The 26049-nt window shown below is 37.4% G+C and overlaps 1 protein-coding gene across 6 annotated transcripts in view; it reads left to right on the top strand.

Moving 5' to 3' along the window:
- LOC109063240 (cAMP-specific 3',5'-cyclic phosphodiesterase 4B-like) overlaps nt 1–26049 on the top strand; it is a 164814-nt gene that overhangs the window by 132514 nt on the left and 6251 nt on the right. For 5 of the 6 annotated variants that reach the window (XM_042725961.1, XM_042725962.1, XM_042725963.1 and 2 more), the window contains 2 exons: nt 17929–18041; nt 25415–25508. In XM_042725961.1, the coding sequence (XP_042581895.1) occupies nt 17929–18041; nt 25415–25508 (207 nt within the window). Of the gene's footprint in view, nt 1–17928; nt 18042–23910; nt 24547–25414; nt 25509–26049 lie in introns of those variants that run through there. The other variant, XM_042725967.1, reaches the window with a different exon arrangement.

The following is a 26049-nucleotide window of genomic DNA, read 5'->3' as shown; positions in this document are numbered from 1 at the left end:
CAATAGTTTATAGTTATTGTTATATTTATCGTCCTTGGTGTGAACGGGCCTTTAGCGTAGCAACATGCTAATGTCAAACTCCACTGAAATTAATAGCAAGTCTGGCTTTTGTGGCTCAAAGTTGCTTCCTGTGTAAAAAGTACCAAATTACTATTACTGTTAGATGCTGTTCAACACTTGTTGAGTGTGTTTTATCATTTCTCTGCGCTGCTTCTTTGTAAACATGCGGTAGATAGACGTGTTAGCACTTACACCTCGTATCTTATCTCTCATCTCATACATGACAGGCCGCTGTAAAAACGTGGCATTTATTTCAAAAGAAATTAAACTTACAAAAAAAACTTACAGGAACCCCACTGCCCTTTTAAACACAATTTTTTTTTTTTTTTTCACCAGTTAGAGTGTAGCGAGGCATTTCACTACATATTGGAACAGAGAAAGTATCTATGTTTTTGCAATGACAAGGCTGTTTTTTATTTATTTATGTTTTTTAAATGCAGATAGAGGGACTAATCTAAAAGAAAACAATGACAATAATCTCCATTCATAATGTAACACCCCAATGCATGCAGATCTGTAGTGATGTAACCATAACCGAGACAATGAGACAAAGCCACTGACTTACTGCCTGCAGCTAAACTGCCTCCTGTGTGTCATACAAACAGGGTCATTGGGCAGGAAGGAGAGCGCAGATTTTTCCTGTTTTTCCCATAACGCTGGAATCCTCCGGAACCCAGGAGGTGTTTTTCAGTGTGCGAGTGTTAATTCCTTGCACACACAGGTCGTGAGATGAACTTGTCTGTGGCTTAATGACCAAATGGGGAAAATAGGATGTAGACCGACAAATACCATTGTCTTCTCTTTCAACACACACTGATGTTGACACATAATGTCTGCTGGATCAGGTGCCTTGTGGTTTGTTACACTGTATATACAGTACAATGAGCTGAGAGTTGAAAATTAATATGGTGCATTCCTGTTTGCTTCCGCGGAATGAGTTTTACCACATTGGTTTGAATGTGTTTGTAGGGTTCATTTATCCATGATTTGTGGTGTATGAGGAATTTGTTGTGATGACTAGAATTTCCGGTACTCTGGCAATGTTTTCAGTGTTTTTGTGGGCTCAGGAAAGTCACAGGTAAGACTGTGCCAAGGAGAGCAGACATGTTATCTAGAGTATTTACAGAGAAGATAGATTAGCCCTGGAGTTTATCTTATGGCCTGTGTGAGATACGTTTCAGAGAAGCATACAATAGCAGTAATTGTTTGACTATAGTTTACTCTGTGAGATTAAATCACGACTGACATCTCCGCACGTATGTATGTCTATACAGAAAACATCAACATGTACATGTATGATGGTTGCATCACTTCAGGCAGAACCAGTAGAAGGGTATCATTGTTTCGCAAACTAAGGGAATGTATTAGGTTTGTTCTTGTGCTCAAGGACTTTTTGATAAAACTTATTGTGTTCATATTGTATTGCAAAACACTTTTGCTGCTATTGAGGTGGGAGACAGGGAAGGTTGGAGACAGGTTTGGTGGTATGGGTAGGTTTAAGGAATGGGTCAACAGTGAAATTAGAAATTAATTACAGATGTAATTACATGCAATTATTTAAAAATATATGTGCAATGTAAAAACATGTGCTGTATGTACACAATAAGTGCATTGTACCAAATGATTAATTTCAATGTAAGTGCATAGTAGTTAAGGCCATCTGTGGGACTTAACATTTTCTGGTGTATTAGCATTAAAAATAATCAGATAATCTGACAGATCATGACACAACGTCTAATCATCCACTCATGACATCACTCAAAACATTTACTTTAATGAACTTCACGTTTGTTTCCGTATCACATCCTAGCTGGCCTGTGCATTCACACGCATACAGTTATAAGGTCAGCTTACTGTTACCTCTGTAAAATATAAATATGTCTGTAAGATTAGAGAGATGATGAACCGTAACAACAGAAAAGTGCTGTCTGCAGCACGTAGAAGAAACCACATGACTGACAGCTGTAATGTGTTCACAGAGTACCTAGAGAAGGTCAGTGCAGCATTCTTATCAGCTAGCTGGCCTAGTGTGGGTTTGAGCTGGCTGACCTTCCCCACTTGAGTCAAAAATAAGCTCTTTAAAACATCTGAGTGCAATGAAATGGCATGTTATTAAACGTCTCTTTTATTTATGAAAGGACAAACAGTCCACCCAAGCTTGTCAATAGAAAATTATTTAAGAAGTCTTTACTTGACTTCAAACTTTTCTTATCTGTCATATCCTGACAAAAGTGATTCTGTTTGTTTGGCTGTTTTGGAATCCATGGCTTTCCCAGCAGCCAGATCCACCCAAACATGGTGCCAGGAAGCTCTGGTCAAGGGCACCTTGGCCAGCGTGCAATTAATTTTAATCTGAAATGTTACCAGTGTGCGATTCACCCTGAAAGAGCTACCAAACAATGTTGCCATGGAGATCATTTCCTGCCATTGCTGTATTACAGTATCTGTTAAATGAGCTAGATATAGTGACACTTCCAGTCAAAGGACTAGTCAGGGTGCACAGTTTTAGGCTCTCTGTGTTTGTTTGTGCTAGACTTGCTGAGCAGTTACTCTTATGTCCAGTAACTATCTATTTCCTTTCCCCCATGGGAAATTCTTTTTTTTTCCATTATGCTCTTTTCTGTCACTTTGAGTAACGGTTGTCTAGGTCTATATTTAGGTTTAATTCTTCATTTCAGAACCTGTTACTCATAGTTGCACCCACATTACAATTTATTTCATATATTTTATTATTCTTTAAAAAAAAATCTATTTACATATGTGTGTATTTTTATTCTCATCTTATTTTTATTGTTTGTGTGTTGTTGTTGTTGTCTCTGAGTACTGGAAACTTGTGACACTAAAACAAATTCCTTGTATGCAAGCATACTTGGCAATAAAGCACTTTCCGATGTCTTCTGATGTCTGATGATTTTCAGACTGCATTGTTACTTTGAGTAATATTGTTTCTGTAAAAAGTGATCTTGTTTTAGATAATTTTGTAGTAGGTCCCCCAGTTGCTGTGTACATTGTAGTAGAGCACAATGCACCGTGTCATGAACATTATTTTATTTTATTTGTGTCTGTGAGTGTGTGTGTGTGTGTGTGTGTGTGTGTGTGTGTGTGTGTGTGTCTAAATGAATATCAAGATGAATGATTATCAGTGTGAAAATAAAGCTCATTCACAATGCAGAATACACTATAGAACAGTAAAGTATTTATTACAGTAACAATCCTTTCTCCATCTAGCTGATGCTTGATGACATGCTCATGTAGTTATTTTTTTCATGTTTTTAAAAAAATCAGCAACTCCCATAAAAAGGGATGGTTTCTGGTAATTTTTCTCACTCTAGGTCACTGTCAGTGTGAACAGACTTCAGATGTATTGAGGGAGAAGTGCCCTGGGAATGCTTTCTGGGAAAACCCTTGAAGTTCTCGACTCAGTGCTCATTCAAGTATTGAATATGTGTGCAGGTTGTTCACATGCCTCACGTCCAAGCTTAACCCGCAACTCAAGCTTTGATCCGTGATGCTTGCGTCAATCGCAACCTGTTCGTGCTGAACCTGAATCAGCTTCATTTTCTGCATTTTTATAATAAAGTGGAAAAGATCAGAGTGTGGCTCATCTTAATCTGATTTTGCGTCAGAGTTTGAGGAATGGCTTGCTTGTTTGGGCTTAATGGTTTAGATTAGGATTGACAGGGTGAAATGTGATCTCAGATCAAAATGTTGTGGGTAGCATTCCCTCTGAAGTTATTTCCTCAGCAGGGGTTTTGTTGGCTAATGATTTTAGAGTTAACGGCTTTAGCTTCAACAAAACACTCAAACTCCCCATCTGGTATTTTCTGGCATGGTTGTTTTTGGAGGTTGTTTTCACTGGATATCACAATGGGGGTCTTTATAGTGGTCCACCCAAGGGAGCGACATCCTGCGTCAGTGTCATCGTCACGGCTGTTGGGGTCATGCATCAGAATGGCACGAGAGGTAATGCCTCACGTGTAAAACCAAACCGCAGGTTCAGCTTGCGCATGAGTGGAAATATTGTGAATTCGAATGGGACTTTGGAAACCGAGCGGCCACAAATGTTTTGGCTAATTCCTCTGTTAGCTGGAGGCATAAGCTCAGATTTCCCTTCCATATTAACAGAAATTTTATGAGAGTATATTATTAATTCTTTTTTTTTTTCTCCATTGATGTGCCAGCGCTACATGAATAAAGTTCAGCTCACAGCTTGATGGAAGACAGGAGCACCCAGGGTGTAAGAAGGTCTTTATGAGAGGTGAAGATTATGAAAAGCTCCAAACAATGAGCTTTGTATGTCCACTCACTTCCTCATTTACCACAGGAAAGGCCATAAGAAGACATTTTATGATTTTGACCAGGGAGAAAGACAGACTCTTCCTGTTTGTTCTGCACGGATATGCAAAATCATGCATACCTGGTTAGTTCTGTTGTTTTGCATCCCTATTTCCATAAAAAAGATGCAGGATCCATCCATTAGAATATGCGTCATTACTAATGTGTTTGTGCATGATATTTGTTTAGTTGGAGCATGCAATATTGCTTGGCATGCCGTGGGGTCCAAACATCTGAGATCAAATTGAAGATTTTTATTTATTTATTTATTTATTATTATTATTAGCATGGCAGTGCATATTAATAAACATCTGTAGTCCCTGGACATAATCTGGAATGTTATTTAAATCTTAAAATAACATTTTAATATGTTGAGAATAAAAAATAAATAAAAAGAAAGAAATTTCTTGACAGAAATTACTAAAAATAATAATAATTTTGTATTAAGTATAGGTCACAAATCAACTTATTTTGTGCAAAAATGAAATGACTAGAAATAAACAAAACAATACAATACAATACAATAAAAGAAAAGGTGTATGTGACATTTGGACGTAATAGTATAAATCATTAAACCTACCAAATCTCCTCGGCCATATTCATTCCAGGAGAGGAACTACAAACTCAGTAGTAGAAACCTCTTTTTTCAAAACAACATGGTACCTCTGGTCAAATCATTTCCATTCATCATCTACCTCAGGCTCGGGTGCCATAGCAACCGCTCTAGAAACAGCCCACCCAAACAGGCAGGGTCTGGCAATAAAGTGGGAAAACGTCAACAGAATGGAAGCCTTTGAGGCTGGAAGACCATGATGGGTCAGTGATATTTAAGTACACCACATCCTTACCCAGTAAGGGCCTTGTAATGTAGCTGTAGAGTCTAGAGACGTTTCTCCTGGGCCTTTGTGTGCGTGGCTTATGTGTCTACGTGACCATGTCTGCATTTGTCTTCAGTATTTGTCCACTAGCTGACTTAACTGATGTGTGCGAGTGTGTTTGTGTGAAATGTGTACATGTCATCACAGCCCCTCTGCCTGACTGATGTCTAGAGTGTGTGTTGATTCTGTGTGCGAAAGTGTGGAATGCCACACTCTCTTCCCAAAGCCCCTGGTCCACTGTTGGGTGCCAGACTGGCTTCAGATCCCTGCCCTTCACTGTGTTTATACACACAAGACCCCTAGAGACGGCGTGACATCATCAATAATATTTTCAAACACCTCTGGTCTCCAGTGGGGAGTGTCTTTTTGCACAAACGGGATTGTTGGAGTTATCGGAGGCTGGATTGTAACACGCAAAGTGCGTCAGGCACGTCTACATTATGTATTGATGCACCATTTAGCCCATCTGATATCCAGAGAGATGGCATTTATAATTTTTTTTGATTTTGGTTTTTTTGGTTGTTAAAAGCAGCTGGATTCACTCTGAACTTCACATTGTTCCACTATGTAATAATTATGGTATGAACGATAAGACCAAACCTCTAGTGCTATAGTCTAAAGACAGGTGTTTTCAAATGCCAATATAAATGTTATATACACTACACCATTGACATCCCCTTGGATTATTCAGATGCTCATACTGAAGGACTAACGTGGGTCTGTTGAGACACAGGGCTCCTAAACTGTTTTGCTGATATATTGCATTGGCAGCACAAACCCTTTTTCTCTCCAAGGAATATTACATAACTCACCGTTCTCTATCAATTTTTGACTAATCAAATTTATTATACTTTTATAGAAACTTCAGGAATGTTCTTCACCAAGTGCAATACATTTACATAATTTCTTAGTAAATGTATGTACTGTATATTTACAATTTAAATAGTCAAATCTATTTTAAATATGCAATGTCTAGTGAACAGATATCACATGTTCTAGTATGCAAATATGATTTTGCATGAAATGTTCTTGTGGTTTGTGTTAGTAGCTAGAGATAAGCGTTGGATCCCAGCACTTTTCTTTTAGGGAATGACAAACACATTCTCATGGCTAACTATTTTTCGTTTTGGCAAATATGTGGTTAATTCATATGAATTCATATTTTTTTTATATATACATTGTACAATCTGCCCCACTGACAGTTAGGTTTAGGAGTGGATTTTTGCTTTGTATGTTTTCTGTGCAATCACTTTTTACAAATTCATACAAAATCACCACCTTGTGTGTTTTTTTTTTTTTTTTTTTTTTTTTTTTTGTCATAACCTGATAAAAGCGATTCTATCTGCTAAGCCATTTCGGAATCCACAGCTTTCCCAGCAGCCAGATTCACTCAAACTTACTATTTCTCTTGAGACTGGGTTGGCAATGACCATTAAACGGGGATTTTCTATATTTTGGCGGCCTTTATAGCACATTGGTTTATAGAACATTGCAGGTCTTAAAGGGATAGTTCACTCAAAATGAAAATTCTGTCTTTAATTACTCACCCTCATGTCATTCCAAACCAATAAGACCTTTGTTCAACTTTGGAACCACAAATGAAGATATTTTTGATGAAATCCAAGAGCTTTCTGACCCTCCCACAGACAACAATGACAACTGACAATAGTCCATGTGATATCATTGGTTCAACTGTAATTTTATGAAGCTACGAGAATACTTTTGTAACACTTTACTTAAAGCCTTTATGTATTAATCATTAAAAAGGGTTATTATAGGGTGTAATGCATTATAATTATTTATAATGTGCGTTGTGTTACATTATATCTCGTCGCAAATAATTATAACCAAATTTAAAATGCATAGTGTAACAATGAATTGAAAAGTGTTATAATGTATTAACTGTGGTTACAATTATTCATGAGATTGTATAATGCATTACAAGGCATAATTAATGCATTAAAACTTCTTTTTATAATGCATTATACATAAAGGCTTTAAGTAAAGTGTTGCCAGTACTTTTTGCGCACAAAGAAAACAAAAATAAGAGAGGAATGCACATGCATGTGTCGTGGTAATAGTGTGAAAGGCAGTGGAGACTGACCCGGAAGAGAAGAAATTGTTGAATAAAGTTGTTATTTTTGTTTTCTTTGCATACAAAAAGTATTCTTGTAGCTTCATAAATTTAAGGGTGAACCACTGATGTCACATGGACTATTTTAATGATGTCCTTGCTACCTTTCTGGGCCTTGAACGTGGTAGTTGCGTTGCTGTCTATGCAGGGTCAGAAAGCTCTCGGATTTCATCAAAAATATCTTAATTATGCTGAACCTCAGCATCTGTTACCAGCTCTGACCTGCTGATTCCCGTGTTAGCAAGAGTCTGTTTGTGAGTACAACAGTGTTTTAAAACTGACTTTACACTCCCTAACATACGTTAAAATCAGTGGTGCAGGAATTCAAGTCTGCCAGAAAATGACAATTCTCATTTTTGTCACTTTAACAATATGTCCCTTTCATTTTGTTGCCGTAATTGTAAAGAATCCAGTGCTCTTTGTTGAATCTTATTCTCATTGACTTTAGTGTCTCCACTAGCTCAAGCAGAGTTAATCATTCCAATAGGAGCAAGAGGTCTATGGCTTGAAAACACTGCTATCTTTACTCACAGGGATTAAGGGGCATAGCTGGAAAAGCAGAGATATTATGGGTCAGTAAATCTGTCAAGTGTTGGAGTCAGCTAGAAAGAGTCATGTCTTTTGCTGTCAGTCTGTTGACCTAATGCTTTCAAATCTCAAAACAAAAAGTGTAAAGTCCCAGTCAGGAATTAGCATCTTAAATACTCAAAGCACTACCTATTTTCTTTATATATGAGCAAGCTTTGTCTCGACAACAGTGTTGATGAATCTATTAGCAAATGTATACATTTTAAGATGAGTGGTTTTCAGTGAGAAGAACAGATGTCAGCTGAGACTGTTGTCTGAGAAAAGTCTGTCTCGGGTTTTAGCACTGGCTCAGCTGTGGTGCAGCTTTTGAAAGCTGGGAGCATGCACCCTGCTAACTATTTGAGTTATGCCATTGACGTCAGCACGGCCATAAAGCAGACAAACTGCCCTTCCCCAATGAACAACCCTGCCAAATGGCCTGCATGTCTTCAAATAAGCTCAAAAAGAACTAAAGAGAGAGAGAGAGTTAGGAGTAGTTGCGTTTGTTTGGGTGTTTTAATCAGATTTAAATCTTCTCTGGACAGCTGGGAAAAACAGTCTCCAGTTATTTAAGAGAACTGTGACAAAAATGACATCAGTGGCTCAAAGTTTTATTTCCTTCTCAGAATATGACAATGAGGAAATAAATCACAAATAAAAATATGTGTGAGTCAACTTATTGGAAGTTGTTTATGCCAATGCAGGTGAACTTACAGGTTTGTTGGTTAGAATTTAATTAGAGAGGCTTGTTAACATTCATTCTGGCACGTGCATACTTTTCACTTTTGAGAAACGTTCACGTAATGCTTCACATTAGGCAACACACTATTATACTAGACTGACTGCTCACAACTTTTAATTAAAGGATTAGTTCAACCAAAATTAATTTTACTCACCCCCATATTTAAACAGTGTTATTTTGTTATGTGTTATGTGTGATGTGAAACACAAAGGATGTTTTCCATGCAACAAAATCAGGGGTGATTGCTCCAAAAAATACATATAATAAATATATGATTTATTCAACACAATGTTCCATCTGTTTTAGTCACATGATTTTTCCACTCATCTGCCATGTTTATGCAACAATATGTGAACAGATATAAATTTTTTAACAAATCTCTGGTTAGTAAAAACCCTACCAAATCTAACATTCACTGATATTTATATATATTTAATCCACAGTCCATCTTTATGTTCCTCTGCATATGTGCTCCATGATGAGAGTCTGGTGGTATGTGGAATTGGACTGTGGATTAATAGGGACTAATTCTCACTATTAACTAGTTGCTTACAAGCATGCAGGGTATTAACAGATTGCACATATTGTGCATGACCATATTCTTCATCCCTAATCCTACCCAATACCTAAAGTTAACAACTACTTTACTTACTATTAATAAGCAACAAATTAGGAGGCAAAAGTCTTAGTTAATGGTTTGTTAATGGCAAGAATTCAACCTTTAAATAAAGTGTGACCATGAATGTTAGACTTGGTAGGGCATATGCATTTATAAATGTTTTCTGAGAACTGCCATGGAACCAGTGATCCCCGTTTTTTCTTGCTATCTCTGTTCTTGTGTTTTGGTATTCACTGCCATTACTTTGCCCCGCTAATGGTCATAAATATGGCAGATGAGCAGAAAAGTTACATGACTGAAACAGACTTCCAGAGTCAGTCTTCCGGAGTCATTTATAGAAAATAATCCTTTATATCTTTCAAAACTTATTTACAGATGCCTTTTCAAATTTAGTGTATGAAGATTGGTCCCATGATATGCCTGAACCAATGCAATTTGGCTCTGAAGGTGTAATTTTCTTAATTACCCATTCTCTTTTGAAAACAAGTTTGGCATTCTGCCCAACATCTCACTTTGTGTATGACGAAAAAGGGTTGGAAGAACCCGATGGTGTGTCAAAAAATTATAATTTTTGGATTAACTATTCCTTTAATGATCTCTATTAAGTTGTCTGCTGCCAGCTTAATGGTATAATATACCTTGTTGTTGTTGTTGTTGTTGTTGTTGTTGGGAAACTTTAACTTTCACGAAGAGATAATTGTCAAGCATGAAGAAATTCGACTAATCTTAAAAGATGCTTTTGGTATATTAATCTACTTTAAATATGTCTTTATATGTGTATATGTAAAAAAAAAAAAAAAAAAGAACACCTTGGTTTAAGTAGCTAAACTTAAACTTTAAAAAAAATTTGTAGCTTTCTTTAGCAGCAGTATGATTGGATGGCATTGTTGCATTATGGGAAATCACAGGTGAACGAGCTGGAATGCTCTAGACATGTTGATCGGAAATCTTTCCTCTCATGTGCACCTAACATATCCTGTCTATCTTGTTTCCTTAAATGGGCAAGAAAAACTACAGTGATGGAACAGTGGTGAGCATGATGGCTGCAGGTTTGTTTTATTACAGTGTATGCTGTAAAATAGTTTTTAGCTTTTAGTTGGTAATGAGTCGTCTCCACCCAACTCCCCTCTGCCACCCTTTATTCCACCCTAGTTCTTTCATATTCATATGGATTTGTTTATTGAACACAGATGAAGTAACACGTGAATTGAAATGTTGGGTGAACTCTGAATGGCATTTTTGCCCCCTTGAAGGGCAGTTCTACCCTCAGGGTTGATTCAAACTAGAGTGGCCAAGAGGCAACATTTGAGTTTTTTTAATTGTACAAGAATCTTAAACACATTTGCTACATCTCTAAACATAATTTTTTGCTTGTAAATGCTAAAAACTAAAGTGTCAGTGACGTACAGTCACAAATATGCACATACAGTACAGTATGAGACAGTAACTCTCTGCCCTTGTGGGTAGGACATCATAATGTTTACTTCCAAATAGATTTCACCCATTATTTGGCTTCGATCCCAAAATCATTAAAACTCCAGCTGGTATCCATTAAAACATCCATTGTGAATTTCTTCTAGCATTGCACATCATCACATGCCGCCGACCCCAGATTCCCTCAATAATCTCCGTTGGCTGTTCCAGTAATGGTAAGAGTGAAAGAAAAACCAAATCTGACAAAAGTTAGAATTAACTGGGTTATGTTGGCTTCCTAGTCTATGGTAATGGGGTTGGAATGGGTCAGTGAGTTACTGACAACAGCCCTATTGAGGTCTGTCAATACTCTAGACTTTGGTGGCAGGGTTCAAGCCAGGTGAAAGGACAAAGCCTTCCCTGTGTGTATGTTCTCTTTAACCACCCAGGACCTCGTGAATACAAGTTTGGATGTTGTGTGGTCGCTTACCCCATGTCCCCTCACTGAACTGACTATTGACTCATGAAATGCTGCTCATCAATTCTGAATTTAATGGAACAAATCTGGAAACTTCCAAATGCCACTGTCAACAGAGTGATCTCATTCGGTTTCTGTGTTTGTACATAAAGTATACATACAGTTTGCTGCATTTGGATAGACACTGAAATGTAAAGTATTAACATATTGAAAATATCTAAAAAGGATTGTAAACCATTTGACACAAAAAGAGACATACACGTCTTTAACTGGTGTCAAATCAAACGTTAACATGTTTTATTCATTTTTGCTTAGTGATTATATATACAATAAAATCAACTAGTCAGTTTCTATGAATTCAATATTCTGTGAAGGATTCATAAACATATGTATGTTTCAGTACATGGGGAAATAAAACACTTTCAGAATATTGTTTGTGTGGGTTAAAGTTAAGTGCAAAAAAGCTCTGTTGTCTTTTGTTAATAATGTAGCAATGTGTAAAGCACAGCCAGAACAATGCCAAATGTGACTGCACCTTTATAATAAAACTTTACAGATACCTGTCTATCAATACTAATGCAATAATGTTGATTGCAAACATGAAAAACATTGTTACAACTCCAAATATGGACCTACTGTTGATATCTGTTTTTGTTTTCTGCTCTACATGTGTTTACAACTGATTTCTTAAGTCCTGCTATGCTTTTCATTGCCTTATTAAGCAAATGTGAGTTTTTTAGCCTGGAGATGCCAGATGTGTGTTGCGATGAAGGAGTGGTTTTGACTATAACTGAACAAATAAGTGAAGAATGAGGAGAAGGGTTTGGATCAAGACTGGGCAGGAGTTTTAGACCACTGTTGCTTGGTTCTTTGTGTGCCATGCTGTATCCTATCATTTCACTCTTGGCAGTTATTTTACCCAGTTCTGGTTCTTGATTCTGAAGCCTTGTAAATGAGTGTGGAATATGTCTGGAGTAGTTTTAGAGAGGCTGACAGACAGCTCTGTGATAGAGAGAGAAGAACTGAGGGGGCTGTTTTTCAATAGATAGGCCTTTTAATTTGGGTGGATTTGGCCTGGACTCTGTCTCTCTCACACCCACACATGGATATGGGGCCAAGTTTGTATCACAAACTGGAAAAAAGAATGTTTTAACAATTAAACATTGAAATTCTGAAAGTGAATTTGAAACACATTCTAACCGTTTAATGAAAAATGCTCAGCCCCCAATAACTTATTGTTCATTGGCTGTACTTTGCCATTTTCCCTTTTAAAAATATGGCTTTAAAGTCTTATGTTTTGTGTGGTCTAACATGCCCAATTCAACAAGTACCCATTTCAACTTCTGCGGAGGACTCCCATTCATGTGGTTGGGTCGTCTCACTGCGGTCTTTTCCAGCACTCTTCGTTTATTCAATGTGTCTGTTGTTGAAGTCCGCAGAGCCAAAACAGTGGCTTAATGGAAAACATTCTATTTGAACCAGTTTGGTGCTTCTCAGAAAATTGACATATTGAGACCAAACCACCATAAAATGAACTACGGGAATGTCCCGCATAGTTCTGTGATGCTCCACTGTTTAGAGAGGTTATTAGACCATAAATGAGCACAGTATCATTTTTTTGTACGGTTTCAATTACAAAATTGTCTTTCACATTCACTTTGAAAAAAATAAAGATCCTCCAATTCTTCTTATCCATGCTTAAGCTAACGAAGTTACTGTATTTGCTGTATATTGAGTTGTCTGTATGCTTCTTTGGAAGTTAAAAAAAAACTGATGTCAGAAATTACTGGCACTATCAGCCCTCACAATCCTACACATTGCTGCATAGTCTGTTGGGTAATATTTCACTGTGAGGTTCTCACCAGTGTGGGTGCACAGTGAACACAAAGGGGGCGCTCTTGAGCATCTCTATAAACCTACAATACAATGGTCTCAAGGATTTGACAGATTTTTTTAAGTAAAATATGCACAAACCCAAAGAGAAGTGATTTGGATTTAATTCCTATTTATTTTTATAGCACATATGACAATAAATATTCTTCTAAAACAGCTTTACAGAGAATTTTTACCAGTGAGCAAGATGGGAGAATCTCCACAGAAAAATACTAGGCAAACTATACTTAAAAAGTATACAAGATAGGAACGCTTATTTTATTATTATTTTATTTTTTTATTTAGAAGTATGTTTTTTTCCTTTACCGTTAAAAATATGGTTGTCAGTAAAAAAATCATAATTACTCCTTATTACATTATTATCATAATAACATCATTACTGATAATTTCTGACTAATCTTTAGAAAGCAAAATGAAATACTAATGAAACTCTCTCTCTCTCTCTCTCTCTTTCTCTTTCTCTCAGGTATTTCCCTATTTTAAATTACCAATACATCTTTTATAAAGGTTTATAATTCATTATAATAAAATAATTATTAGAAATTAGAAATTATTAATGTACTGACTTTTGGTAAGGAGTCAATCTTTTGATATAGAGTCTCCAATCCCATTTAAAAAAAAAAAGAAAGAAAAAGAAAGAAAAAAATGTGAATTGTATATAATTGATGCAATTTAAATGAGATTGTTTATTTCCCTTAAATTCAACAAGTCATCAGTTTTTCTCTTCTCACAGAGAGAAACCCATCTGTTACGCTGTTTCACAATGTCCTTTGGCTATAAACAAGCTTTTCCAGAATTTCCCCAACTTTTTCTTTCTTTTCTTTCTCCCTCTCTTCTTACAATCAGAACCAGAGGAAGTGTTTTCTTAGTAGGTCCATTGAGATTTGAGCTGACGTCAGTTCGTCATGCTTCCTCTTTATTGGAAATGCTATAGTTTATCCTTCCACTGACTAAGTGTTGAGACACTACGCATGAATTCAGGAGGGGCATAGATGAAGGAATGAGAGAAAGAGGGTGAAAGGAAGAATGACACATGTAAGCACATGCTCTCAACTAATTCTCAATGCACATCAGGAAGACAGACACACAGCTGTTACCACACACACCACATCCGACAGCTCACACACATATACACAGTGCACAGCCATGGCATTAACACCTTCAAACAACCAGAAAACATGATTTGATATTTGTGATCTGAAGTAACCTCAAATGACACATTTGCAAACACAGTTTGTGGCCGCAAAACCCAACCTCTCGGTACGCTGATACGTTTTCTTATAACACCACACCTACACTTGTCCTTAAGTGATGCAAGTCATGTTCGCACACAAATAGTTGTGCCGAGAAATGATCATTAAAAGTTGTATAGCTGAAGAAAACAAAAAACCTTACACAGAGGAAATTCATTTACAAATATTTGAAAACTATGCTTATTTACATAATATAATATAATATAATATAATATAATATAATATAATATAATATATATAATAATAATATAATATAATATAATATAATATAATATAATATAATATAATATAATATAATATAATACTGCATTCAAATCTAGGCCTAGAAATGCAATTTAAATCTACATAAGATGTGTCACGGTGGCTGCCATGTTGAGATCACTTGACCAGCTGAATACATATTCATATTTTTGGTAAATATAACTGCATGATTAATGCACATTATTTCATTTATTCATTATTTTTGTTTGTTTACGCATGTGTAATGGGAGCTTATTAGCTGAAATCTGTCTCCTTTTGTCTGTAATTGGATGACCTCATGGTATGTGGGCAACTGCAGCATGGCCATATGTCCGCATCTTTCCTGGACCATTGCTTCCTTTTTCCAAATCTGCTAGGGCCGTCGGCGCTTGTGCGTCTGTCTGTGTTGTGCAGGTCTCGAAGGAAGAGAAAGGGAAAAACCCTTCTTACGCACATGTGGTCAGACACCTCACTGGTCCTGTCAAACATGCTTTGCCTCATAATGACAGATTTCAGACCCAAGACGCGTATGCACATCACCTTTACAGAGTGGTGTATGGATAGAAATGCAAGGAGGAAGAAATGTGAATAAAATTTCAAGAACACTTAAATGATTCACCATAACTATACTTTGCAATAACAAATGAAGTTAACTAAACCTTAATCCATCCATCCATCCGTCATCTATCTATCTATCTATCTATCTATCTATCTATCTATCTATCTATCTATCTGTCCATCCATCCATTAACATCTGCTTTTGTATTATGTTTTCCTACTGAACATAATTCAATAATAGTTTAGATTGATTTAGATTAAATTGTTTAAGCTAATTCAAGTATTTCATGTGCATATTATCAAAAGCTAAAACTGGATTCAACATTGGGACCTGAGACTTATCTAGAGACGGGAATGTTAGGTTGTTGTTGAGGGTGGTCTCTTGACTTGGATCAGTAAGCAACCACCTAGCGACCACCCAGAACACCCTAGAAACCGGATACCAACGCACTACAAACCACACAGAACACCTCAGCAATTGCATACCAGTGATCTGGCACCCACACGCGCACCCTAGCATTATGGCAGTTTTTCATGGGCAGGCGCTATTCACATTTTCTTCAGAAATATAAAAATGTGGTTATGCTTAGCTGCTCTCGTTTAGGTATAAAACTGGTTTGGTCCAGTTTTGTGAGAATGTAAATCTTGTTCAGAAAATCCACTTTCCAGCTTTTTGACCTTGCCTTGGTGTTGTAGTCTGCAGGTACCTCTCCATATGCTTAAAAAAAAAAAAAAAAAGATTTACCCACACCAAAGAGCTTTTTCTCCTGGTGTTCAGAGAGCAAATTTGCTTGTGTGGCTTTGAACGTGTGGAGATTAGAGAGAAGTGCCGTCATTCGACAGGGCCCTGCTAAAGTTCTGCTGCTGTGTTGTTCTGCAACTAGGAGACCCACCACAGCAAAGTCAGAGGCGCACAAGGGCTCGTCTGTGTCCCAAAGCCACAGGGCACCAATTCACCAAACTCCCCTCTACTGTAAACACATCTATGCTTCAACAAGACCCACACACACAGCTCACGCCTATGCTTCATACATTTCTGTGGCGTGCAAGGAATGATGCAGACCCGTTTACGTACATCTTGACATTAATTCAAGCGCATGATAAAACGTGATGGTGTGTCATTTGTGTGTATGTAAATGTGCTTTTTGTTGCTTTTGTTTCTTTTGTTGTTCGGTTGAACAGTATAGCCTTTTCAGCTTTTTTAATATATCTCATTATATTTAACAGGTATTTTTTCCAAATAGATTTAAAATATTTAATATAAAAAGCTAAATATTGTAAAAATCTAATTAAAATGAAAAAAAGGAATACAAAGAAGAATATTTCTTTCTTTTTTTTTAGAGAAAATTATTTATTTTATTTTATATATATATATATATATATATATATATATATATATATGCACCAGTATAACAACAAACAGCAATATTTCCCAAACACATTCAAAAGTTTGGGGTCCGTAAGAATTTTTTATAGTTTTAGAAAGAAGTTGACCAAATCTGCATTTACTTGAACAGAAATGCAGTAAAACAGTATTATTGTGAAATATTAATAAAATGTAATAGCTCTATTTTGATATATTTTAAAATATATATATTAATTTTTATGATGACAAAGCTGAACTTTCAGCAAGTGACATTTCAAGTAACATTTATTATTATCAATGTTGAAAACAGCTATGCAGCTTATTTTTTACTTTAATTTATTTCTTTATTTATACTTTTTTAGTATTCTTTGATGAATAGTTATAGTTTAGTAATAGATTTGTAAAAGTTTATGTCAGTTTTGATCAATTGAATGCTTGCTGGATAAAAATATTAATTTCTTAAAAATAAAATTCTACTGACCCCAGACTTATAAACGTTAGCGTAAGTTTTATGAAAACTTTTAAACACATGCAAAATACAAAAATGCCATGCAGGGCAAAAGCACAATGAGCATTTTTTAATTATGCAAATGAATCCGATTCACAGAAATCAAATTTAATAAGGCTTGAAATAAAGATGCTAATAAAATGTCATCTAGAAAATCACCTTTAGGAAACCCTAATGATCTCCTAAAATCAAGATGTAGCTTAATTTTATATTGCCAGTGAAATCACTGTGAATACACAGTGAATATTTGTGTCTTAAAATGTGCTTGCAGTTTTAATATATTGCATTTTTGCAAGATAAAGTGTTTTTCACAACAAGAAAGTATGTGCGTGTGTGTGTGTGTGTGTGTGTGTGTGTGTTTACGTACAAGTTTATACAGCGAGCTTTGCAGAGTACCCCCCTTTGTCTCCCTTTCTATTGACATCAGAGCCTACAAGAGTCAGAAATTATAAAAAAGGGGAAGGGACGAGAGAGAGAGAGAGAGAGAGAGATGCCAAATGGGGCAGTGAAATGAGGAAGCACAGAGCCAAAAGGCTGTATCACCCCACTGCAGCCAACTCTCAGACATGAGTGAGACTGGCACACAAAGAGAGAGCAGCACCAAGAGAGCCAGGAGGGAGTGAGAGGAAGGGGCACGAAGCCAAAGAGGCAGTATCATCTAGCCACAAGGACAGGGCCAATGAGAAGGAGCGAGCAGAGGGGGAAATCTCTCACAGCTAGCGCTCAGAAGAACCCACTCTCACTCTCTCATACAGTCTGGGAGTGTGTGTGCGTATGCGTGTGTGTGTGCGAGCCCAGGATGAAGGAACGTCTGGCGGGCTGTGCTCGAGTGGCCGTGCAGCAGGATTTTCACGGTGCCCCCATTTCTGTGTGTCTCTGTCCAGACGAGTCCTACCAGAAGCTGGCCGTGGAGACCATGGAGGAGCTGGACTGGTGTCTGGATCAGCTGGAAACCATCCAGACGTACCGCTCTGTCAGCGACATGGCCTCCAACAAGGTGAGAAGATGCAGCACATCACTTTAAAGAGCTCCTCGGGAAGTTATAAAAACTCTCAGAGGATGCTTGCACAGTACAGTGTGCTCAAGAACTTTTCCTGATAGTTTAGAGTCTGTTTTTGTTCGTAATGTTTCTCTCAACGGCCGCTTTGTGAATGGGGCTATTGAGAGTCGGCCCTTGTGCCAGTTAGCTTGCATTAAAAATTCAGGCTGCTGTTTTCTAGCAGTCAACATGATAAGTTTGCCTCCATTTCAGATAGAATCTGTTTGAATATGCAAAATAGATTTGAAATTCTAATCTTTTATGATTTATTTGTGGTGCGTTTTCCAAGGTATTTGAAGTATAAGGCTTCCTTAGAAATGCCACATCACTTTACTATAATAACAGTCTCACACATTGTTTGTATAAATGTGTTAGCAAGTCTTCCTAGCGTAATGAACAGGTTTTAGCATGTCTCTTTTCAAGCACGTTTTTCCACACCCCTTTATGTTGTTTTGGAAATGAGGTGTACTGCTTTGAAATTTATTTGATTGACAGCTTGTTGGCCAATTTATATTAACAATGACGTTTATGGAGTTAAATGTTAACTTTTTTTTAGGAGATCTAGTTTTTTCTTCTTCTTTTTTCTAGAGTTGAATACACGTACAGCTTTTTTTTGCATAATCAAAGCAATATGATATACAATATAATTTAATTTGAAACACAAATAGCCTATTTCCTTATGAAACGTTTGCTGACAAGCGAACTCTGTCAGTATTACAGACTCATATATACGTCTTTCAACCTGTATTGTTTATTATCCTTTTTGTACTTTTAAATACTATGTGTTGTTTTCACATCGCTGTCAGTGTCATCTCATGTGATTCACTGCATAGCTCCACAGTGTGTGTGTGTGTGTGTGTCCTGCAGCTGTGACTCAGGTTTCCTGTCTCCTTCCTAAGCTCTTGCCGGGTGCAGACTACAATGGGAGTGAGTTCTGTATGGCAGGGCAAGGCCACACTCCCTGTTTGTTTCTTCTTCTGCTGACGTCAAACAGCCATACACTGCAGCACAGGGACTTTTACTGCAGACAATAGGGATGAATACACACTAACTCCCGCACACACACTCAGAGGTGCAATCAGACAGATACATGTGCAGGAAAGGGACGTATTTTGCGATGACCCAGAATTCTCACTGTTAATAATTTTCTTAATCATGAATTTTGACATGTTTTCCAGTAAAAGTATCTAAACAGCCTTAAAACATGATCATTTTACTTTTCATGGAAATATGCATGTTTATGCTTTTTATTAAGATAAACCTTTTTGCATTTGCACTTATTTATTTATTCATTATGTTTTTTATTATTTATTTATTATTTGCATCTAAAGTAAATTTATCAGTCTACAGGTGTATATATAATTTTACTGGAAAATGACAAAAACCCTCATTTTTTTTCAGTGTACAATATGCAGGCCAACAATAATATTCATGAATAAACAATACAATTGATATGCAAGAAAATGGGACATTTACAAAACCTGCGACTGTGTCATGATTGGCTCAAGACATGCTCATATCCTGGGAGCTTTTGTATGACTTTGTGGAAATAACACGTAAAGAAAGCCATCAGACTTGTTCAGAGAATACCAGGACGTCTGACCTTTTGCTGCCCTTTTGAATGCCTGTGTCATCTGATGTGTGTTACACTTTAGCTGTGTGTGCATGTCAAATCTATACAGTATCAGTTCCAGGATTTCTCTGCCAACATGTAATATGTATATTCTGTTTCAGTCAACTAGATATTCCAGTCAAGATAACAGAACTGCAGAATCACTCTTTTTGTTACAGTAAATCGACAAAGTTGTTTAAATAGATGCTAAAGTCCACGGCCATGAATCCCCAAATGTAGTCACTGAATTTAAAAGTTATGAGAGAAAACATGGTTTATAAAATGAACATTTCCTTTTCACACTATTTTGAAAAGTTAAGTCAAATTGTATCAAATAGCAAAGATTTCTTTATTATATTAGATACCATTTATGTATCTTTTACATATTTGTATACATTTTATAGCTTCATTGTTACTCTTTCATGGCAGTTTTTTTCTCAGAGGTTTCTCAAGATATTCCTATGGAGAAATATAAATAAAATGAATGTAATGTATTAATATTTGAAATATTAATATAACTCATTCTTATAAATAGAGGGGACATGTGAAATTAATAAAGTCCTCAAGAGAAAGATCTAAAAAGCAGGATACTTAAAGTTTCCATTTCCTTTGGATGTAGCTTATAAACTTACTAAATTTTAAAACTATAATTTTTGTCATTTGTAAGTGAGGACTTCCTATAGATCTGTATGTGCGTGGCAGTATATGTTTTCTCTGATGACTTTTAAGAGATCACATCAGTATGTTTGATCTGATTTCAGAGCACACTATTTACCATATAAACTATGTTGCAATGGGGTTAGAGTTCCAGTGTATGTGTGTGTGTGTGTGTGTGTGTCAGAAGGAGGCGGTCCCACGGTGAGAGGGGGAGTGTATACAGTGACACATTCACAGACTGAAGGATAGTCAGCGCTCACAGCTCAGAATTAGTCAGTAACGCTGTTGCGTCTGTCAAACGTTGAAACTTAAGACTCAAGACAGCCAGGGTGACAGACTCACAGCAAGCAGGACTTAGAAAACTTAACTCACTTAAAATGGGAGCTTGCTACTTTGAGAGGAAAGATCAGAGAAAGATTGGAAAAGTTAACTGCTGGAAAAAGGTGAGCCTCTGTTTTAAACTTTTGCAAATTGTCAGTGGGCTGTTCATTTTTGCTGGATGTTACTTGGTGGACTTTTTCAAGGACATAACTGTTGTCTAAAGTATCTTTTTGAACTTTTTTATTTCTGAATTCTCATGATAAGTGTGCTGTATAGATGAAAAGTGAATTCTTGGAAAGGGTTATTTTTTTGCACAGTGCTTTCTTGGGTTGAAAAGTTACAATTAAGACAATTTGGATAAAACAGTGTGGTTATAACCCCTCTGAACACCTCAGATGACATACAACAGACAACTGCTTGATTTATACCGTACATTTTTGCCACATGGACATCAACTTGAAATAATCACCACTGATAAGCTATTACTAAATATAATGTAGAAACTTTAATTTTCTGTAAAGTTTCTTTGCAATGAGTTTATATAAATGGTCACACATCTATAATATCAGCCAGTCAGAGCCATGTAACATTGAGCTGATGGTCTCAAGTCAAACTAGTGTTAGTTTCTAAATTTCTTGCATTTTTAGTTGGTTGTAGACTGAAATCACCAGTATAAGCTTGCATGGAAATTGCATGGAAACTGTCTTTGTCAGTTGAAGTTCATTTCTAATCTTAATGGATTTAGATTGTGGATATAATTGAGGCTAAAGCAGCTTAAAAAGGTGTTTATTTTTTTATTTAATTTTTTTTTGTGTGTGTAATTTAGTAACTACTTTTAATTTTACTTTGTCCATTAGTTGATTTTACACTCACACATTTGTGCACACATTGAGAAATTATGAGGAAGTGAAACGTTGTATCCTCAGACATGGTTGGTTTGGCACAAAAAGAGCTGCTGATTTCTTTAGAAGCTGTTATGTCATTATTGATGTTACTGTTCTAATATACCAGAGAACTCGTTTGTCATCTCAACGTGCGTCACAGTCTTTCAAAGTCTTCTTCCAGCAATCATCATATATCAATGGCTGTTAAGAATTTGCAGATTTTGCAATTATGTGCTTCTCAAGTGTGACATCATTCGGTGCAACAAAACTCCCACAATTTCTGACCAAGAAACAAATGGGGGTTTTCCCCACTAGATGATGTACACAAGCCATTTACTGCAGTGAGATGTAAAAAAAAAAAAGTATAGTGTGACATTTAAATAGTGGTTTGAATACAGAGAGAGGTGGAAATAAGAAACACAGATCTCAATTGACAATGGACAGCTGAAAAGCGAAATGTATTTTGATGATTGATTGATTGATTGATTGACTTGTCTGTGCTACATCAAACACATTGATACATTAGACAAGGTCATGATGACAGCACAAATTGTTTGAACAGGACTCCGGCGAACAGTGTGAGAAATCGATCTCACTTAATATCTGAGGGTTTATACCGCCCACTAGTGGAGAAAATAAAATAGCTTCCAATTGCTGATTATCCTATTCTAAAGAAATGCAAAAATGAAAACTTGCATCTAGGTACATAGAAGATGAATATACATTCATATAAATTTTAACTGTAAATCTTGATGTTCATTATGTGTCAACTATCCAGATATAATTTCCTAAATTTAGTTTTTGCCTCTAAATGCATTACACTGTTTGCTGATAGAATTGGTTACCTTTAATCAAGTGTTCGAAGGGTCTTTTTTTACAGAATGAAGGTCTTTCAGAATGAATTTCCCTTCATTCACCCTTTACTCTTCTCAGAGCAGAAGTCGGCGTACATCCGCCCCCCTACAGCCATGTTTCTCACAGAGCTTAGAGAGAGACACTCACATGGATTTACTGATATGGATGATAAGAAGAAATGTGAGCCACGGAAGGAAGCGAGTCTTTGATATGTCAGAGTTGTTTACAGCTCTGACTAGACATCTCACGCATTGCTGAGGAACCCCCCACTGCAGCATAATGCAGAGATTCTCCGCTATTTTCCAGTTTTCTCTTTCCCCCCTCTTTCCCTTTCTCCCTCCCACTCTCTTTTTCTCATGAAGGCGCACAAACACAGACACACACACACATTACACAGTTACACAAAATCATTGCATGAGTCCTTTTAGCTCCTCAAATCTGAGACCAGCTTCTCTGCGTTAAGTGGCGAAAACAGGCAAACACATTTTACAAGAAAATACTTTTTCAGTCTTTCTACTTCAAGATTTCATGTTTAATTGACTATTACTCGCTGTCCCTTTGTAATTATTTATGAAATGTACAAGCAGCTCCTGAGTGTAAATTGTTTTAATGTAAATCCTTTGTGTAATTACGCATCTAGTGTTTTTTTTTTTGGTTAAGTAAAGCTCCATTTGATCCATCGTAGGCGAAGATGATGGCGACTGCCTGGTCTGGTCTGCTGGTTTTAGTCGTTTTGGGTACTTTTAAGATTGTCCGTTTAGAAAACCAATACTTTGACCAGCAAAATCATCCAAACACCATCCTAATCCAACAATTGGCTTATTTTTTCCTCATAATGACTAAGGGTGTTCCCTGTCATTGGACTCTGCCCGATGTGGCTTTATCAAGGACGGCTCATCGATTTTGGCCCTTTGCCTCTTCCCCGTTCTGATGAATTGGGGGTTGATTTGGCAGATGTTATTGAGACGCAGTGGTGTCCTCGTGATTCCTGGGTAGCCATCTTTAGAGGCTAGGGAGGGAGGGAAGCCTCAGCGGCAGCCCATGTCACATGACACTGTTGCCATGGCGTTGGGATGTTGGTGTAATTGGTGTTCAGATGTAGACGGAGAGGCAGAGCGAGAGAGAGAGAGAGTCGTGGGGGGGGGGGGGGGGGTGTTGATGTCACCGAAAAAAGACAAAGAGAGGCAATTATCCAAGTCTCCTCTCCCACCATACTCTATGGTAAAAATAGCACAGAGCTCCATATGAAGCCTCATGCATTATTGGAATGCAATAAAGAAGGCTGACCGAGTCAGAAAGAACCCAGACTCATCTTCACTCTTATAAGTTGTACTTGATTAGGAATCCCTTAAAGTCTATGAATTGTTCCCAAAAAAGCCAAAGGCGTCCTTAAACTCTGTCCTTCTTTACGTGTCTTTTTCTTCTCGCGCTTTCCCCGCATAACAAAGCAGGGGCTCCCCCCTCCTCTGCAATCTCTATGTCAAATCATATGTGCCTGTGGAGCGTGTTGCTGGGGCTGACAGACTCGGGACCGGGGGAGAGATACGTGAGGGAGGGGGCAAGGCAGAAGGAGAGAGAGAAAGACAGAGTGAGATGATGAGAGAGCGCGAGCGTACTGCAGCAGCGGAGCAGCACTAATCCAGCAGAGGAAGACCCCCCTCCAGCCAGATGAGCATCCCAGTGTTTTTTTCCTCATCCCTCCCTCCCACTGCTCCACTGTTCCTTCATCTCCTCCATAATTCATTGGCACTTCCAGACCCTCCGCTTCGCTTCCAGCTCCGGCCATCGCTCTCTGGATCATCCTCCAGCCCAGGACGGGTGTTCCCATCCGCTGTCGGCCCCCGCTCGTATCTGCAGCCATGGACAGTCAACAGCAGAGCGATTCAGCCGAGAGCTGCCGTGAAGATGACTTGCGTCTGCTTTTTGGCTACTAATCCATACCAAGCAGAGTAGGAGAGGAGAGAAGAGGGGATTTTTCGTTTTTACCAACCAGAAGAATCCCTTTCGTCTGCCTCTCGCTGGCTCTTTTCCTTTGTGGTATAGGAGTGTGCTGTTGTGGATTTCGGGAGCTTAAATACGATCCAAAATGCCTGAGGCCAATTACCTTCTCTCTGTATCCTGGGGTTACATTAAGGTGTGTATGGCGGCTACTAAGCTGTTTTTTGGTCTGCTAATGGAGGTTGGTTTTGGTTCGGTGTGTATTGGTGGTCTAGAGAGACACTGAGGAGGAAAACCTACAGCAAGTCTCGCTGTGTGGCATCCTGTGCTGGAATGTCTAGATTCGAGCTCTATTTTGGGCTGTTCTTTTCAAATGAATCTTTTGTATCTTGGCTAAGATGTTGACTTGGATGTTAAAAGCACACTTATATGGGTTGTTTTTGTGATTTGTCCCTTTGTACTAATGAAGCTCAAAAATCAGAGATGTGGCGCAGGATATGGCTGCCGTTTTTTACTTATTTAATTATATCTGCATTTGTTTATTTATTTTTTGCTAACATTGCATCTTTTTGGAACCACATCAGTGCTTTGGGAACATGTACTCATACATTATATCTGAAAAAAATGCTAAAGAAAAAATTACTCCAAACTTGGCAACAGTTTGAAAATTTCAGTTTACAAATGAAATCTCAACCAGTGTCTACCTTGTCTCTTGTTCTGCACTTTTCATGCTTTATGCATTTTAATTTCTTTTATGTTTGCTATAAGGTATTACAGATTTATTTAAAAACAAGAGAAATTAATGCATTAAAATAAATGAATATTTTAAAAATGAGTTTTAAATATATTAGGTATTAGGACATTTAGAGATAATTTATTAGATGTTAATATATTAAATATGATTTTTACATAATTTCTATTCATTATAATATTTATTTGGTCATATTTAACATTTTGTACCCCATAACACATTGCAATATTTTATGTAAATGCATGTCCATATAAAGGAATTTTTAAAAATAAGGGGTTTTTGACTAATGATTCTCCCTCTTTATCTTTTCCAGTTCAAGAGAATGTTGAACAGGGAGCTGACGCACCTCTCTGAGATGAGCAGATCTGGCAATCAGGTGTCGGAATTCATCTCCAACACCTTCCTAGGTAATCACACACAAATTCACTCTTACGCCAAAACACCCGCAGTCATCGCTAAACATTGGCTATATACAATATGCGCCATTTTGGACTGAATTTGGGCTGCGTCATTTCCAGAGCTGAACTGTGGTTTAGACTCACTGATGCTGTATTTCGAAAAGCTATGAAAACGAAAAAAGTCAATCCATTAGTTGTTAAAGTATTGTACATTTAAAGATAAGACATGCAGTACAAAGGTTCATTTTGTTTGTGGAATGCCGTGAGATGGCATCAGACTTTCGTTTCTGCATGAGGAGAGAGATCCCCAATGCAGCAGTTGGAAAAGAGGAAGGGGAGGGTGGAAAGGAGAGAGCAGAGTTAAGGGAGGGAGGGAGAGACGGAGGGGGATGGGATCCTGCTGTATAGCAATGCTGATGGTGGAACCCCCAGCACGGAACATCCAGGCAAGAGAACCTGTGACTCATCCAGCTCCTGTGTTCTCATCGCGTGCCCCATCTAAACACACAAACATTCATGTGACTTGCCGCAGTGGGAGGCCCCGTTTCAC

Source organism: Cyprinus carpio, chromosome B6, assembly GCF_018340385.1.
Source record: "Cyprinus carpio isolate SPL01 chromosome B6, ASM1834038v1, whole genome shotgun sequence".
Taxonomy (NCBI): Eukaryota; Metazoa; Chordata; class Actinopteri; order Cypriniformes; family Cyprinidae; genus Cyprinus; species Cyprinus carpio.
Note: the sequence above shows the minus strand (reverse complement) of the source record. Positions and strands in the feature narration are given on the sequence as shown.